The sequence below is a fragment of the Pristis pectinata genome, chromosome 2 (genome assembly GCF_009764475.1).
Source record: "Pristis pectinata isolate sPriPec2 chromosome 2, sPriPec2.1.pri, whole genome shotgun sequence".
NCBI classification, from domain to species: Eukaryota; Metazoa; Chordata; class Chondrichthyes; order Rhinopristiformes; family Pristidae; genus Pristis; species Pristis pectinata.
Genome location: NC_067406.1, coordinates 128,956,335 through 128,973,234, shown reverse-complemented (window position 1 = coordinate 128,973,234; position 16,900 = coordinate 128,956,335). Strand labels below are relative to the sequence as shown.

Below are 16,900 nucleotides of genomic sequence, written 5' to 3'. Positions count from 1 at the left end.
CTTGGATGGGCACATGAATGAGAGGAAAATGGAGGGATATGGGCATTCTGTATTGTAGGAGGGAATAGCTATGTCGGCACAATATTGTGGGCCGAAGGGCCTGTTCTGTGCTGTACTGTTCTATGTTCTATTCCAACAACCCTTTTGGAAACAAATTCCATGTCTCACATTAAGACACTCTGGCTTCCAGCTCCTGCTGCCAAGATACCTCCCCTCCACTCAGAGGCAGCACAGTGGTGCAGCTCATTAAGCCACTGCCTCACTCTGATGACCTCGATTCAATCCTAACCTTGGGTGATGTCTGTGTGGTGTTTGCACGTTCTCCCTGTGACCATATACGTTTCCCGCAGGTGGTCTGGTTTCCTCCCACATCCCAAAAACATGCAGGTTGGGAGGTTAATTAGCCACTGTAACTTGCCCCTCGTGTGTGGTAGAATCTGCAGTGGGTAGGGGAGGAGAGGGGGGCAGTTCTTGGAAATGTGGGGAGTATAAAATGGCTTAAGGTAGGATTAGTGTAAATACTGGGTGTTTGGTGGTTGGCGGGGACAGTGGGTCAAAGGGCTTGTTTCTGTGCTGTATCTCTGTCTCCATGACTCTACTCCAGATATCCATATTTTCTTATGACATAGAAGGAGGCTATTATTTCCCCTATCAAGTATATATGCTGGCTCACATTTGCTCTCATTCGCCATTAACTTTCCCCATAACGTTCTTAGATGAACCTCTGTTTATTCCCCACTGCCACATCAAGAAGTACTAACCAAAAGATCCTCCCACAAAGTATGAAAGAATATTGTATTCTTCCCAAGGGCTCAAAAACAGTCCCCTCATGCCTTGCCTCCAGAGAAAGTAAAAACAAACAAGTCAGCAATGTAATTCACCGCTCACTACATCTTAGTTCAGCAATTCCAGTGCAAGTGCTTTAGGTCCTGCCAGATCAGATTTCACAACTGATCCACCCCCAAAACACAGAGGGCTCCAGAACAGGCAATACATTCAAAATGAATGCTGTGACCACTGCTCCTGGTGAACTGCTGAAGCAGAAAGTAATAGCAACCACGTTCTTATGGCTTTGGACAGGCCCCTCTCGGTGAAAGGATACCTTCCAGTTTGTCCTCTTCTCCTTTGGAGGAGTGTTGAACTGTAATTCTCTTCCCATTTCTTATCCCTCTGCTCATTCTACCTCCATTCGGAAGACACCTCTGGGAACGGCCACAGTGAACCCCGGGGTAGGTGCTCCTTCATAGACGTGTGGGTGGAAATGATTTCCCTGGCTCAAAACCATAGGAAGACAACCTCTTAAATCCCCTTTTAGCTGCAAACCTGAGAACAGGATTTTCTAATCTTGGCTGTCAGAGCTAATTTTTCAAATACGTCGTGGACTATCGAAGCCCATGTGCTAAACCATTCCAGGGGTTGGCAAGTCAGCAACGTAATTCATCCCTCACTATATCTTAGTTCTGCAATTCCAGTACAAATGCTTTAAGTCCTGCCGGATCAGATTTTGCTCTCATTCCCTACAGTTCACACAATTGTACTTCCTTTCCACAAGCTCCACTTTCACTAGAATTCTTACGCTGGCACTTCAACTCAGAAATTCTGCTGGAGGATGAATTGTTGCCATCCTCTGTTCCCTCTCTTGCTTCTCCTCATATCTTTAAAAAACAAGTGCCAGGATGGTCCCAAACAACAGAAGTACCACAGCATATCGTAAGCACCTTCAAAAGGTAAGACGTAGAGAGAAACATATGAAAATAAAATTACTTTTTAGAGTCAAGACTCTCTTTTAAAATAACAGAACTTCATTGTGAAACATTGCAGACCAAAAACAAAAACCTCACTTAGAGCTTTTTCACATTCTGTGACATCGGTACTTACTAATGAGGTCTTATTCATGTCCTGCACTAAATTCTCCAGGTTTTCTTCACCTTCCAGCACATTCAGGTAGTTTTCTTGCTCCTGTACATCTTTCAGTTCTTTTCTGAGCTTCTCATTTTCCTCTTCCAGATCCTCGATTTGCTCTTGCAGGCTGCTCTCCGATAGCTTCAGTTCATGGATCCGTGAGCGGAAGTCTTCCAGTTTGCGTGTCAGGAAGCTCTCATTGTCTTCAGCTTGTTGAAGTCTTTCTCGGAATTGCTCCCTTTCCTGGTTATTTGCTGCTTCTTTTTCCAGAAGGCGCTTCAAGTCATCCTGCAGGACCAGAATCTGCTCTTTAATTTGGTTCTCTCCATCCAACAGGCAGCTTTCCATGTTGGTGAGATCCATATCGTGCTCTGAAAGGTCTTTGCTCCTCCTGGTACATGCTTTCTCCAGCTTTGTGAACTTTGCTGTAACTTGTTGTAGCTCAGTTTTCAGGACAATACTGGTGGCATTTAGATCAATTCTCTCTCTCTCCAGTTTGAAGACTTGGTTCTGCAAGGACTGCTCACGTTCCCTCAGCTTCACCATTAGCTGCTGCTGCCTTTGTTTGTAGTGTTCAAAGTACTCGGACTGCTTATTCATTTCATCCTCCTTCATTCTCAACTGACTCTGCAAACGCCACAGTTTACCCTTTAGCACCTCTTCAGTCCTCTCTTTTTCTGTAAGCTTTGAAGAAGAAGAGTATTATGATTATTGATCGCAAACTCAGCACCAATCATCTGCAGTAAACACAATATTTAACTCTTCAACCATAATATCAGTACATGTAAACAAGCTGGTCACAACATGTGGCTTCAAAGTCACTGTCAGAAAAAGATGCAAAACATGAAATTAACTCACTCAAATATTGTTTTCTTTAATTTTATTTCCAATATTCAGAAATCACTTGTGATAATTTGATGTACATCAGAGAATTCTGAAGACTAACCTAATTTAATTGTTAGGACCACATAGACCACATGTTCAGAGATTACAAGGAAGAACAATGCTCTTGCTAATGGCCCACCTTGCCTCAAGACTGTCTGGTTTTGAGCTGCCAGATCTGTTTTTCTTTAATCCCATTTACCACCATATGGCAATGATACTTTTCATGCAAAGAAAGTACTTAGTCTGCACAAGAATTACGTGGTGGTCACTCCTACCAACATGAACTGTTCCCTGATAGCTTCATTGAATGAGTTTAACTTGTGTATTACAACACAGAAGGAGGCTATTCAGCCCATTGGGTCCATGCTGCCTCCAAGCAGAGCAATCCTTACTTTTTCTCACCTGCCCGTCAACTCCCCTTTGATTCTATTACCAGTTACCTACATTAATTTACAGTGACAATTTAACCTATGTCTTTTGTATGTGAGAGGATACTGACTCACTTGTGGAAACCTACACAGTCACAGGGAGAACCTGCAAATTCTACACACACAGCACCCAAGGTCAGTATCAAATCTGGGTCAATGGAGCTGGAGGCTGCAGCCCTGGATTAGTTACCCTCTCTTTAAATGAAATATATGATGAAAAATTTCCAGTATGTAACTTTAACCAGATCTTTGATACCTCAAATAATAAACCATTTAAAAACTTCTTCATATTTACAAGGTGTTATGACTCTCTATGCTTTTTACATTTCTCTTACCTTTCTATCTATTATCTGAAGTCAAAAGAAAAAACAGATGTTAATAAGAGTAATACTCTGTACAAGGACTGTTGCAAGCACCAGGAACTAATACGTTAAGCCAACTTACAAGCATGTTCATTTTGTGCTACGATCCACACGAGTGACAAAACCAGAAAAAACAAACAATAAGGTAATGCTGATAAATAGACAACATAAAAATTGAAAGAGCTGCACAAATGAGGCAGCTCTGGAGAGGCTTAGATGCTGGACTCACTCATGTTCGATTGTCAGTCATATAATTTGAGTTTGGTGGAAGCCAAACACTAATATTCAAAGAAGATAAAACTTCATGATTGCTTGTGTTGAAGAGTCTCCACTGTTAGCTAACCATTATTTGAAACATATGGACTTCCCAATTATTGATGGAGTCAAACTATATCGAGTGGAAGTGTTAAGGTATTTAGCATTACAATTGGAAGTGGTGGCAAAGATGGTGGGCGGGATGGGGAAGCAGCCAATAAGGTTTACACTGTCCATTATTTTCAGCACTGGAGAGATATAATCCTCTGCAAAATCCTCCAATTTCACAGGAGGTGAACAGACATCAGTGCCCTCTCCCTGGCCAATATCCCCAGCATTGAGACCCTAGTTATACAGGGAAAGAAATTAGCAGGCTGACAGAAGAAAAGATTCAAGGATGTGCTCAAAGTCATCTTGAAGAAATGCAATATCCTCACTGACTCCTGGGAACCTCTGACACATGACCACTCAGAATGGAGGAGCAGCATTCAGGATGGCATTGAGAATCCTGAATCCCTGCATCAAGAGCCACAGAAGCCCTGTATAAGCGGTGGGAGTAGACCTCCTCACAAACTACCTATGCCGCCCCCATTAAATTCCTCCTATCCCTCAGTGGAAGAGGCCTGAAGAGCCATTTCAGAACCCACAAAACTGCAGTGGAAGTCTGGGGAAAAAATTTTCAGCAAAAGGACAAAATCATTATTTTTTCCCTATATATACATACAACTCCACTGTAAACTAAAGACATTTTACCAGATATATTGCCAACCCTCTGGCCAACAGTGATAATTTTTTACTGGTCAAAATCATTTTTAGTCTGTTTTTCTTTGATCGTAACTTTTATTTTTCAGCTTTTTATTCACTGGTCTTTAATGGATTTATCAAAATTCTTCTGAAATTTAGTAAATATTTACCCTTACATTTTCTGAAAAAAGTCAGAAGCAATAGCAGTAATAAAATCAGCTTCGTGCTATTATTATTACTAATTTTTTCTGACCATAAATATGACACAAAACATTGGAGAAATTGTATTGCCCTGTTTATATGATGTACAATGTGTAGAGTTACAAAAACTTAAGAATTACTGTGTTTATCTGTTTTCTAAGTTAGGAGCTTCTCAGTAAATAAATGGAAACACAGTTTTCTATTTTGTGCGTCATATACAAAAAGGCTCAGCTTTTCTCATACTATTTACAATCAATGGATTCCAACCTGGAGTACACAGCCCTCCTGGGTCACACAGAGGGTAGGAATGCTGAACATTACAGGGGCCTTGATGTTTTAATAAAGTTGAGGCAAGTTAAGAGACAGTTTGCAAAGGAAGGTAAAAATAAATATAAATATGTTCAGCACACTAGCTGCCCCACACCCGTGCAACTCCTAACAAAGCTCAGGAGTCCCTGGGACAACACACAACCCACAATATCAACAGGCCTCAATGCCAGTTGGGTGGTGACAAGGGGAACATATTTTAGTTTATTATTAACATCACTAAAAGTAATGGATAGAAGGAATATAAAGCTCTCATTAATCCAGTTCAACTGGCTGAATGTAGGACCTTCTACTGGTTGGACTGAAACTAGATTGAAATTGTTGGATAATCTACTGGATAAGTAATCTAGGCATTAGATCAAGCATCTAGAAATATGAGGTCATAATATCACCACACCAGCACAAAAATTTAAACTCAATGAATGAAGCAAATCTGGAATTTAATTAAAAAAATCAGTAATGATGGCCAGATTGTCTTAATAGAAAACATCTGGTTCATTTATGTCCCTTAGAGAATATTTCCAGGTCTGGTCTGTTTCGAACTCCGTGCATACAGCAATGAACTTGGCGCTTAACCACTCAATCCAAAGGAAATTAAGGATGGGCAATAAGGCCATCTCTCATGAATTAATGAGATAGACTTATAATGAAGTGTCCAACTCTGCTACCCAAGAGCCACATCATGGAAACAGCCCACCAAGTCTGTTCTGACAATCATGCACTCAATTACACTAATCCTTCACTCCTCCCAATATATTCTCCCCACATTCCCTTCAGATTCTATCACTCACCCACGCTAGGGGCAATGTACAGTGACCAATTAGGATAACAACTACACTTCTTTGGGATGTGAGAGGAAACAGGAGCACCTAGAGGAAACTTACAGGGAGAACATGCAAACTCTACACAGAAGCACTGGAGGTCAGGACTGGATCTGGATCACTGGAACTGTGAGGCAGCAACACCATCAACCGCACCATTTTGCTGCCTTAATACTTAAATATTCAGTAAAGTGGGAAACTGAACTGTACAGAGAAGATATAACACCAATCCGTGCAGAGCCTGCTGAATTCAGTTAAGCAAATATATTCATTTATTATGCCAACCTTCTAACTAGTGGCAGGGAAATAATTTAACAAAGTGCCTGTTCCTGATTACAATCAAGTGACAGCTTCTTTTTCTCTATTAACCAAAGGCTTTCTTCTCTCCCTCAATAGATTCACATGGACAGATTTTGGTGGTGGTGGTGATGGGGTTATGGTGTTCAGAAGATGAGACATGATTTTGTGCAGATTTGCCCTCTCTACGCCCGACACTGAAGAATCTTCACATGGTTCACAGGCTGAAGATAGCTGCTGTGACACAGAAACATCAGAGTAGCAAGAATATTGGGACCCAAGATTTATAACAAGCCTTACCATGTTTCTGAGGTCCCTCTCTGAAATCTGCAGACATCGGAGCTTTCCTGTGAGTTGCGAATCATTGGTTGTTGATTGCTGTGACTTGGAAATCAACTCATTGATTTTGTCCAGAAGCTTTTGTTTCGACCGTTCTAAATCTTGAATTCTAAACAATCAATTAGTGGTAACAAACTGTATTGAGTCAAAAAAAACTATTCAATGCTTAAGTTAGATATTGAGTAGCTCCCACCATAGCCACTCCTAGTTGCTGGATAATTGAACCAACTTCTACTATTCTGTTCCAATAAATGTGCCCTACTTCCACCCTCAAAAGAATAATTTTCCTCTCATCTACTAATGCTACATTTGCTTTACTAAATTAAACATCGCCAATTAAATGACCACTTTAGAGTTCTTAATCATTTGGCAGGCTGTTTGGTAGGAAAACTAAAACAACATACAGCTCGCCTTATCAGGCCTTATCTGTCCTGACTCTTACCAAGAACCATGACTACTTCCGCATTCAGGACTCATGTTAAAATCAGGTATTAAGACCTTAAGGACCCCACTGAAGCTCAAACCCAGTGATAAAACATATACGTGCACTGATATCTATCTCTTTTATTGGTTCATGAGATGAGTGCTTCTTTGTCAAGGGATAGCATTCATAATCTTTTCCTAATTGCCCTTGAACTGAATGGTTTGCTGGACTATTTCAGAGTGCAGATGAGAATTAACCACACTGGTGAGCCTTGAATCACAGAGGAGCTAAACCAGCCTAATTATGGTATAGTTCTTTCTTGAAGAACAGCTATGAACCAGATTGCTCAATCCAGCACATAAATTTGTCCTGTCTTGAATGAGTCCCCATCTTTGAGATGCCCAGACAGCTTCCAGTGATCTTTGTATGTCATATACCTTTAAGACAGAAATACATACTGCAACATCACTGTTGTGTATCTGTTGATCAACAAAAACAGACAGAACCTTTTTCAATCTCATCTTTGCATGTTACTTATATAGAACAGCAGATTCCATGTCATTACAAACCTTGGAACAACACCAAAATGACCTTGCAATATTTTGCTCATTTATCTAATTTCTTACCAACTCCTACTATTTAGCTCGATAGTTGTTTAACCACAGTTTTTCAAACTTGCGCCAATGGATGTCATGCCTATGGATGTCTGATTAGATGGATAGCCTCCTCCTAAATTTGACCCAATTGGCAATTCTTTAACCATTTATAGGCTTCCATCCAACATTGCTTCCCCCAGTGCCTCCACTTTCTGCCCAACATTGTGTGAACACAGTAGAACAAAGACTGAACCTGTAAACTTACCCCTTCATGACACTGGGGAATGGTGCCAGTTGTAGACTTGGACCTCTGATTCACAATTAAACTTCTCTCCAACTTTCACCATTCCAGTTTCCATTAATTCTATTTTTCTAGCTCTGTTCAACCAACTTCTTCTGATAAATAGGAACTCATTGTCCCATCAGGTATATCACGTCTGACAACTTCACGAAGGCAAAGACAGAAAATGCTGGAAATACTCAGCACATCAAGCCCCATCAGGTCTGACTGCTGAGTATTTCCAGCAGTTTCTGTTTTTATTTTAGATTTCCAGCAGCTGCAGTTTGTTTTTTATATTTTAACCTCATGAAGGCCACTCTCCTCACCATGTTATGGTGTGATTACATTTTAATTCCAGCTTTTTAATCAAGCTTTTATTTCTTTTTTTTAACTTCAGCAATTATTTTTCCTTCTCTATTGGCCACTTATCATCTTCCTCCTTTCTGTCCTTTTCTTTCTTTTCCTATTATTACAGCTCCTAGAAATTTCTGCTGGTTCTGGAGATGTCTGAGGTATTTCTCAAATACTCAACAGATTACAATTTGTACTTTAAAGAGCTTATAATGCTTGGTTAATTTAGGCAATGAAGGAGCTTGGATTTTCGAGTTCACGGAGTCAAACATGGAAACAGCCCTTTTGGCCTACTGAGTCAATGCTGAACATCAACCATCCATTTACGCTAATCCTACATGTCTTGTGCAGTTTATATACAATTTTCATGAAATAGCAAGTGGAGAGGAGGTATAAACTGAGCTCTTGTAGGACAATATATTGATCCTTCCCAGATCAAGTTGGATGCTGCAGTTCTTGTGATTTTTGTACGAAAATCATGCCTGAGTTGCACATAATAAGAAAACTAACAATACTGTGTTTGGGGCTCCAACTGTTTTCTCTCAAAGTCTTTCTGATTGCTCTGTTTCTAAGATATAAAATGGCACAGTGAGCAGCCAGCCAAGTGCAGACAACCACTCTTGTCATCAGTTTTGGTTCCTGTTTCTCACACTATTTCTGAGTGACTCAAGGACAGCTTGCAAGAACTGATTCCTTAATCATTTGTAGTACATGGTGTTTCAATCACATTGAAGGCATAGTTGGTTGATGTACCCTGTATGATTTGTAGAAAAGAACATGTTAAAATTGTGACAAGAAGCCATTTCCTTGGCCTGTTGCTTTAATAAGCAAAACTGAATCTCCTGGTTCATTGGTGGGGAGAGAGTTAAGGGATGTGGATTGAAGATAGACATCCAAATATAAATTATATTGTAGTTTTTCTCTCCAATAAAATACTACAGGAATTTTGCAATGGATTTGTAGAGAAACAGCATAAAATTAAGTAAGGTGTCAAATCAAGTATTATTAAAAAAAAACTATTTGGATTTATTAATCATACAAGGCCTTATCAAATATAGGGTGAGAAATAGTCAAATTTCTGACACATCTAATACTTTTCCACACATCACCAGCTAATTACCATAGTTTATTCAGCTTATTTAGCAAAAACCTTTCCTATAGTGTGAAGAAATAGAAAAATAATGGGGTTATCTCCAGCATCCAAACAAATATTTATTCCTCTTCCAGAATCACTAAAACAGATTTGTCATTGCATCAATGCTGTTTGTGAAGACTTGCATTGCAGAAATTGCCTGCTGCGTTTCTAAAATTGCAACAGTTTATAAGCATTTTACCCTCCATCCCCAATAAAGCTCTTTATAATGTCCTGACATCATTTCCTTTACATTCCATTTTGTGACTGAGATTCCCAAAGCATAGGACTAGATAATGAGCAGATACATTAACAGCTATGTAAACATTATAGTAATAGAAGATTCAGTCGTTGGTCAAACTGCCATTATTTTTCATAATTTGGGCCAACAGTTCCAAATTTTGCCTCACAGGTTGTTGGATAGGAGAAAGGTTGCATATAATGGGAAATATTGAGCAAGGTGGGGAGTAGAAACCGTTATTATGATCCATGTAGGAGATAAGGGACAGTGATAAATTTCCAGGTCATGGTGGAGAGAAGCTACCAATTGGTGCGAAATAATTGGATATATAAGCTGGGATGCAGGGGGCATTGCAAAATTAACTCAAGTAAGATTAGAGGAAAGTGAAGGGAAAATGGAGGATAATAGTAGTTACGCAATTAACTATCTGGTTTTAGTACTTTGCAGCAAGAAAATAAAATTATACAGTATTTAGCATTTATAAATCAGAGAAAGTACTGACATAAATGTAGGGGTAAATCAGACTAAAGAATCATTAAAATAAAGAAAAGTTGTAAATAGGTTAAATTCATAAACTGAGTGAACTGGCTGGAATTATTTAAAATAGCTGGATTTATCAACATCATTAGGAAAAATGAAAATATTTATTTTGCTTTCTTTTTCAAACTCCTAACTTGAAAATAAGCATGTTGGGATATTGTGAAGGAGCTCTCTCTTGCACAGGCCTGTTGTCTGCAATCAGCAACTACATTTGTCCTGTGATCAAATGTACCCACTCAAGATGCAGAGGCCCTATCATGTTTGTCAATGGTAAGACCTGACTTCCAATAGGCCAGTGGTGAAACCCACCTCTAAAATGCTCCCACAGGATATGACAGCCAGAAGAGGCATGCCACTCAGCTTTGCTGCCTGTCAATGGTTTTAAATATCTCTGACATTTAAGAGACATTCAAGAACTAGTACAAATAGAGTAAATAATTTAGAAAAAAATTGGACACTTAAAAATTTTTCTGGTCCAATATATTTAAGAAAGGCAGAAAATAAGGAAGGAATGGTAGTAAAAGAGAATGATCAAAAGCAAATAATGAAAAAGTGATAAATAAAAAAATGAGAAAATATAATGAATTAAGGTCAATTTTAAAATGGGAACTGCTGTCTGATATGGTTCAGGTCTGGGGTCATTCCTGTCAGTTATATAAGAAATGATATTGAAATATTTTAAATTCATTCCTGAGATGTTGCTGGGAAGGCCTGTATTTGTTGGCCTTTTCTAAGTGCTTTGGAACAGAATGGCTTTTTGGAGCACTTCAGGAGGTAGTTAAGATTTCTAGGGGACTGGAGTCACATTTGTACCAAAACAGAAAAAGAACAGATTTCCTTCCCTAAAGGTCAGTAGTGAATCAAATGGTAGGAACGTATAAAATGTGGGTGATAATGTTCAACACCACTAAATGGGAAGTGATAAAACTTAGTTAAGGAAAGGAACAGTCACAATTCCACTTTGAATGGGAGCAGGCCAGGCAGTGTGGGTGAGCAGAGAGACTTGGGGTTTACATCACGTTATAGGCAGCACTTCAGCTTGATAAGGTTGTCAAAAAAACTCCTAATGGACTGGTTGGGCTGATAGTGAAAGCTGTAACTTCACTTTTGGAGTGGTAATGTCTCCCACAATTGTCGATTCATGGAGCTTTACAGCACAATGGATCCCATTTAGCCCATCATATCTATGCTGTCCACTTAGTTACACATTTAGTTATTTCTTCCCTGTAAGATCCATTGAGTCATAACATTTGCAATTTGTTTACAGGTGCTTTATCAATAATAAACATTGAAAACTTTAAGGAATATTCTATTCATCAAATAGCTTCAAATTGCTTGGCTAGTAGTATTTTTTATTAATTGTAACACAACTGTTGAAATTATATGTAGTGAAAAATGTGTTAGAATTTAAGGACAGCTGAAACACTGTCTGTAATGTTAGATGTTACTCTGTCTTGGATCTAAAAGGATATAATTTAGGTGTTCAAAACAAAATCTATCATTCTCAGATTTAAGATTAATATTTGGCCATGTACCAATTACAGAAGAGAGTTCTTTGGTTTTATTTTAAGAAAGAATTGTTATTTGACTGCCCAGTTGTAATATTCATATTTTATTTTTTTCACAGTACATTCTTGACTGTTTTTACTGTAGATCTTCACTGTTTCTTCTGTCTATTTACATATTTCAATCTTCCCAAATTCAAGTGGAACCAATCTTTTATTTCATTCTTTTCAATCCAGCTAATCCAGTTTATTTTTGTCTCCACATTCCTATCAATTCCCTCCAGATTCTACCATTCATCTACATACTAGATGACAATTTACAGTGACCATGACCAATTAACCTGCCAACCTGCAGGTCCTTGGGATATGCGAAGGAACGGAATCACCCAGGAAAAACCCACACAGTCACAGGTAGGACATGCGAATTCCACACAGACAGTATTGGAGGTCAGGATCGAACCTGAGTCACTGGAGCTGTGAGATAGCAGCTCTCGTAGCTTCACCACAATGCTTTTGCTTTGGGATCTTGACATACAAACTCTAAAGTTATGTAGAACAAGGCTATTCAGCCCATTGTACCTGCACTGCCTCACTGAAAAAGCAGTCCCACAATGCTTATTTCCCCATTGGCCAGAAAATTTAACCTTTCTTTTATGATATTTTAAATTTATTTAGGTTAAATTAGATTATTCTTCTTGAGAATTCCCCACAGATAACTGTCAATATGGTTATATTGATTCCAGAATCTGGCACTTTTAGTTCCACTCGAATTGCGCTATAACTCTCAAATGAGAGTGGTTATGTCATTGGCCTGGTGTTCTCACCCAAAAGCAGAGAAGAGCAGCTGAAACTCAAGAGACTTGTTTGTAGCTGTTCCTTTTGTCTCCTCACAGGCCCTTTATCTGTACCAGTTTGAAACCATTGGAAACAAGAGAAGCAGAATTAGTGGCACAGCTGTTTTCATTACCTTTCTTGTAAAGCAGTCTCTGTCTTTACGAAGTTGCCAACGGTTTCTTTCAGTATTTTCTCAGACTGTGCAAAGTCCTCCAACCTCTGGTCAATGTCACCAATTTCACGCTTCTTGGTCTCCCATTCCTCTTGGCGTGGCCCTTCCCTCTTTGCCTTCTCCAGGCCCTGCAATTGCCAGGGGGTACCAATGGTTATGTTTACGCTCAGTACATCTGCACCTTCCTCCCTGGGTGAGATAATGTGATAACTAAACTCCTGCACCGTAGCGACAGAGGGCTCCATTTGCAGTGTCAGTAATGCTGCCTAAGATATTACTGCAATCAACTGGACCCAAGAAAGATGTTCGGCTGAGGACTCTCCTGCCTCCGAACAGTACGTTCTTTTCATTCTGAGTCAATCTTTGTTGGTTTACTGGGGGGGGGGTCACCTGCTGCTAAAATGGCATTTCCAACAAAGACGTGAAAATGTTCTTTCATTATTCATGACTTTTTCAGTTCCACTGGACAAACCGGCAGGTGAAATTGATACAACACTCTAACATTACAGCATGAGAACTTCAACAATGCCCTTATTAAGAGCCTTCACATAAAATTAGCACAAAGGCTTCTATTAGGTCTCAATATTACAAATGTACAACCTTTATATTCAAATCTTAAAAAGGGAATCATTGAAATTGTTCCTCTGAACTGCTTTCTTCCCCTAAGGAAGATTTCAATTAAGGCTTTTTAGTTCTATTCTACAATGTTTTATGTGATCAGTATCAGTAGTGACAAAGAAATAGTATTCAGTGACCAACTCCTAACTATATTATTATTTTATAAACACAAAATAGGGTTGTACCATGGTGACCTAGAGGGATTGAATGATGTCATGGAGTCATACAGCTTGAAAACAGCCCTTCAGCCTAACTCATCCATGCCGACCAAGCTAGACCCATTTGCCTACATTTGGCCCACATCTCTCTAAACCTTTTCTATCCATGTAACTGTCTTTTAAACATTGTAATTTTACCCGCCTCTACAGGTTCCTCTGGCAGCTCGTTTCATGTACACACCACATTCTGTGTGAAAAAGTTGCCCCTCAGGTCCCTGGGTCGTTGGAGCTGTGAGATAGCACCAGTGCCACTGCACCACATGGAGACCAACCAGAAGGACAAAGTGCTTGAAGGAATACTCACCATTCTAATGTTATTTACAGGTTCAGTTCTGTCCTCCTGTAGCAAGTCACTGAACCAAGTGCCAGAGCTGTCACAGTCCATGTCTGTGCAGATCAAGAATGATCCCAGGAATGAAAGGCTTAACATATGAAGAGTGTTTAATGTCTTTGGACCTGTACTTGATGGAGTTCAGAAGGATGACAGGGGATCCCATGGAAACCTACCGGATACCAAAAGGCCTGGATAGAGTGGACGTGGAGAGGATGTTTCCATTAGTAGGAGAGTCTCAGATCCCAAGGGCACAGGGTCAGAATAAAGGGACATCCCTTTAAAACTGAGATGAGGAGGAATTCTTTCAGCTAGAGGGCAATGAATCGGTAGAACTTGTTGCTACAGAGGGCTGTGGAGGCCAAATCATTGAGTGTATTAAAGGCTTGATTGGTAAGGGGGTTCAGGGTTACAGGAAGAAGGCAGGAGAATGGGGTTGGAAAAATCAGCCATGATTGAATGGTGGAGCAGGCTCGATGGACCGAATGGCCTGATTCTGCTCCTATATCTCATGCTCTTCTAGCCCTGAACTTCATTGTCTCAGGCACTAACTGGGCCATCAGGGCCTATATCAGTAATATGTCAGAGCATATTAAGCACATGGCTTCATTCTACAAGAAACACTTTCCTCATGGGCACCTGGAACCACCAAGCCAGGCCTCCAATGTCTGTACAGACTGCAGGCATCGCTGGCTCTTCATTTGCCACCTTGTAGGTTCTGTCACATGATTTCCTAAATTCATGAATGGCAAGAGGTTCTCCTCTACTAATGCCTGTGTAATCACCAGGTCAGTGAACACTGGCGATGTGCATCGTGCAGGTCAATGACATCCCAGTGCATCACCCAGGTCCCAGAATGTACCTGCATTCTTCAGGCATCCATGGCGATTTCATCTTCTGGAAATCTTCCCTCACTCTAAATCTCTCTTAAACAAGTGAGAGGCTGGGTACAAGGGGACAGAGGTTCCAATGTCAACACTTGACTCATTAAAGCTCTGGAAACCAAGATCCATGCTCAAATAATGCAACCATTAGGTTTGCAGCTCAGGTAATTGAAGCCCTATAAGACCATAAGAAATAGAAGCAGGAGTAGGTCATTCACCCCGTGTATCTGCTTTGCCATTCAATAAAATCCAGTTGATCTTTTTTTCATCTTGACAGCATTTTCCTGCACTAATCCCATATCATCTAAGACAATGACCTTACTGTAAGCTGAATAATGTTCCTCTGCAACAGAAACAGTGCATGGGGCCATCATTCAGCTTGATGAGACAGAGGTTATCTTTTCTCAAAAAATCAGGCTCCAAGGTTTACAACTGTTCTCCACGCTATTACCCTCTCAGGCCCCAAGGTTTTGGTCCTGTCACAGTTTGTGCCTACCTGTTCTAATTCCTTAACTCTGGCCAGCAGCAGTGAGTGCTCCTCCTGTAGTGATCGTAGAGCTGCTTCTTTAGTGTGCAGTTCTCCCTTCAAAGTTTGTAACTGTTGGCATTCCTCTTTAACCATGGCCTCCAAAGAGATGACCAATTGAGACTCTTCGGCAAGCTGAGCTTCAAGTGCTTTCTTTTCCTGCCGAAGAGCGGTTTCTACTTTCTTTATTTCACACTGCTTTTCTTCTGCCTCCTCTAGTTTTCTCTTAAGGCTCTTAACATTCACCTCAGAAACTTCAAATTCTTTAATCCTCTTTTTCAACTGCATTTCGAGATTTTGCCTTGCCACTTGGCAGGCAGAGTCTTTGAACTCGAGCTCTTCAATCTTTTTGTTGAGCTCTGCTATTATATTTGCTTGTTCCTTTCTCTTCAAAATGTCAAGCTCATCAAACTCACAGATTTTCTTTCGAAGTTGTGCTTCGAGGTTAGTTTTAGCAGTCTCCAACTCCTTTATCCTGTCTCTCTGACATCTTGTTTCAACTTTAACTTCCCTTTCAAACTTCTCAAGGTTGGAACACTTTATTTTCCATCGATGCAGTTCTTCACTCATTCTACGTTGTTTGATACCCAATTCTTCATTACGTTGTGCCAGCCTTCCCTGTGTCTTTTCCATTGCTTTTAGAAGAGACTCCTGATTAGAAATCCTTGCCTGAAATTTCTCCTCAGCTTCTTCTTTCATAATGAGCAGCTTCTCCATGCGAGATATCTTTTCCTGTAAGCTCCTGGCCTCTCCTTCCTGCACCTCTTCCATCAGCTCTTCCAGCATCCTGTTTCGCTCCTGCAACTTCCTCTCAGATTCTTTTTGCTGCCTTTGCTGCTCTTGCAATTCGCCAATCTCCTCAGTTAAATGCTCGGCTTTATCTTTGAAGTGTTCCAGTTCTTTGCTCTTTGCACTCAGCTCCATTTCAAACCTGCTTCTCATCTGCACAATGAATCCTGCTTGGTCTACTTCAGCCTCTGTCTTTCTGCTTAACTCAGCTTCAAGTTCTGCCTTTTCCTTCAGAACCTCCAGAGAGACCTCTTGCCTTTCGTGAACCAGGCCCTCTGAATTCTTGGCACTTCTCTCCAGTTCTTCCATTGCCTGGAAGGTCTTTCTCAAAGCTTCATCTTTATCCACAAGTTGTTTCCTCAGGGTCTTAATTTTGCTATTTTGCTTCCCTTCTACTTGCTTGAACTGCTCATTCATTTGCTGTTCAAAATGTTCCCAGTCTCGGATCGTTTCTTCCAGATCCGAACATTGCTTTTTTAACTTCAACTCACAGTTCACTCTCTCTTCCAGGTCCATTTTTAATTTGGCAGTCTTTAATTCAAGAGCATTTCTGCTTTCTTCTAACTCTTCAATCTTCTGAAGCAAGTCTTGTTTATCGCCTCAAGCTGGGAATGAGCCTCGTCTCGCTCCTTGATCTCATCAAGCAATATTTTGAGTTGCTCCTGGTACTCTTCCTCAGAATTTTTCCTTGTCTATCTGTAGCTCTGCTCCACCTGGTTATACCTCTCCTCTAGCTTGCTTTCAATATCTTCCTTCTGCTTTGTCAATTGATCCAACTTGGCACAGCGTGAGCTAAGCAGCCTTTGATTCTCTTGGTTTTGCAAAAGTTGGGCTTCAAGATCCTTGACAGTTTCTGTCAGCTCCTTCTCACTCATGTCTTTAAGCTTCAAAAGTCCTT

General features: G+C 40.2%; 1 protein-coding gene across 1 annotated transcript in view; it reads right to left on the bottom strand.

Annotated features, from left to right (window-relative positions):
- Positions 1–16,533, bottom strand: part of LOC127584273 (myosin-13-like) — a 63,708-nt gene extending 47,175 nt beyond the window's left edge. Inside the window, exons 1-4 of the mRNA XM_052040928.1 lie at positions 15,184–16,533; positions 12,598–12,764; positions 6,523–6,670; positions 1,879–2,586 (exon numbers count right to left, since the gene is read on the bottom strand). Of these exons, the coding sequence (XP_051896888.1) occupies positions 1,879–2,586; positions 6,523–6,670; positions 12,598–12,764; positions 15,184–16,518 (2,358 nt within the window). The 5' untranslated portion in view covers positions 16,519–16,533. The remainder of the gene's footprint in view (positions 1–1,878; positions 2,587–6,522; positions 6,671–12,597; positions 12,765–15,183) is intronic.
- Positions 16,534–16,900: the final 367 nt, after the last annotated feature.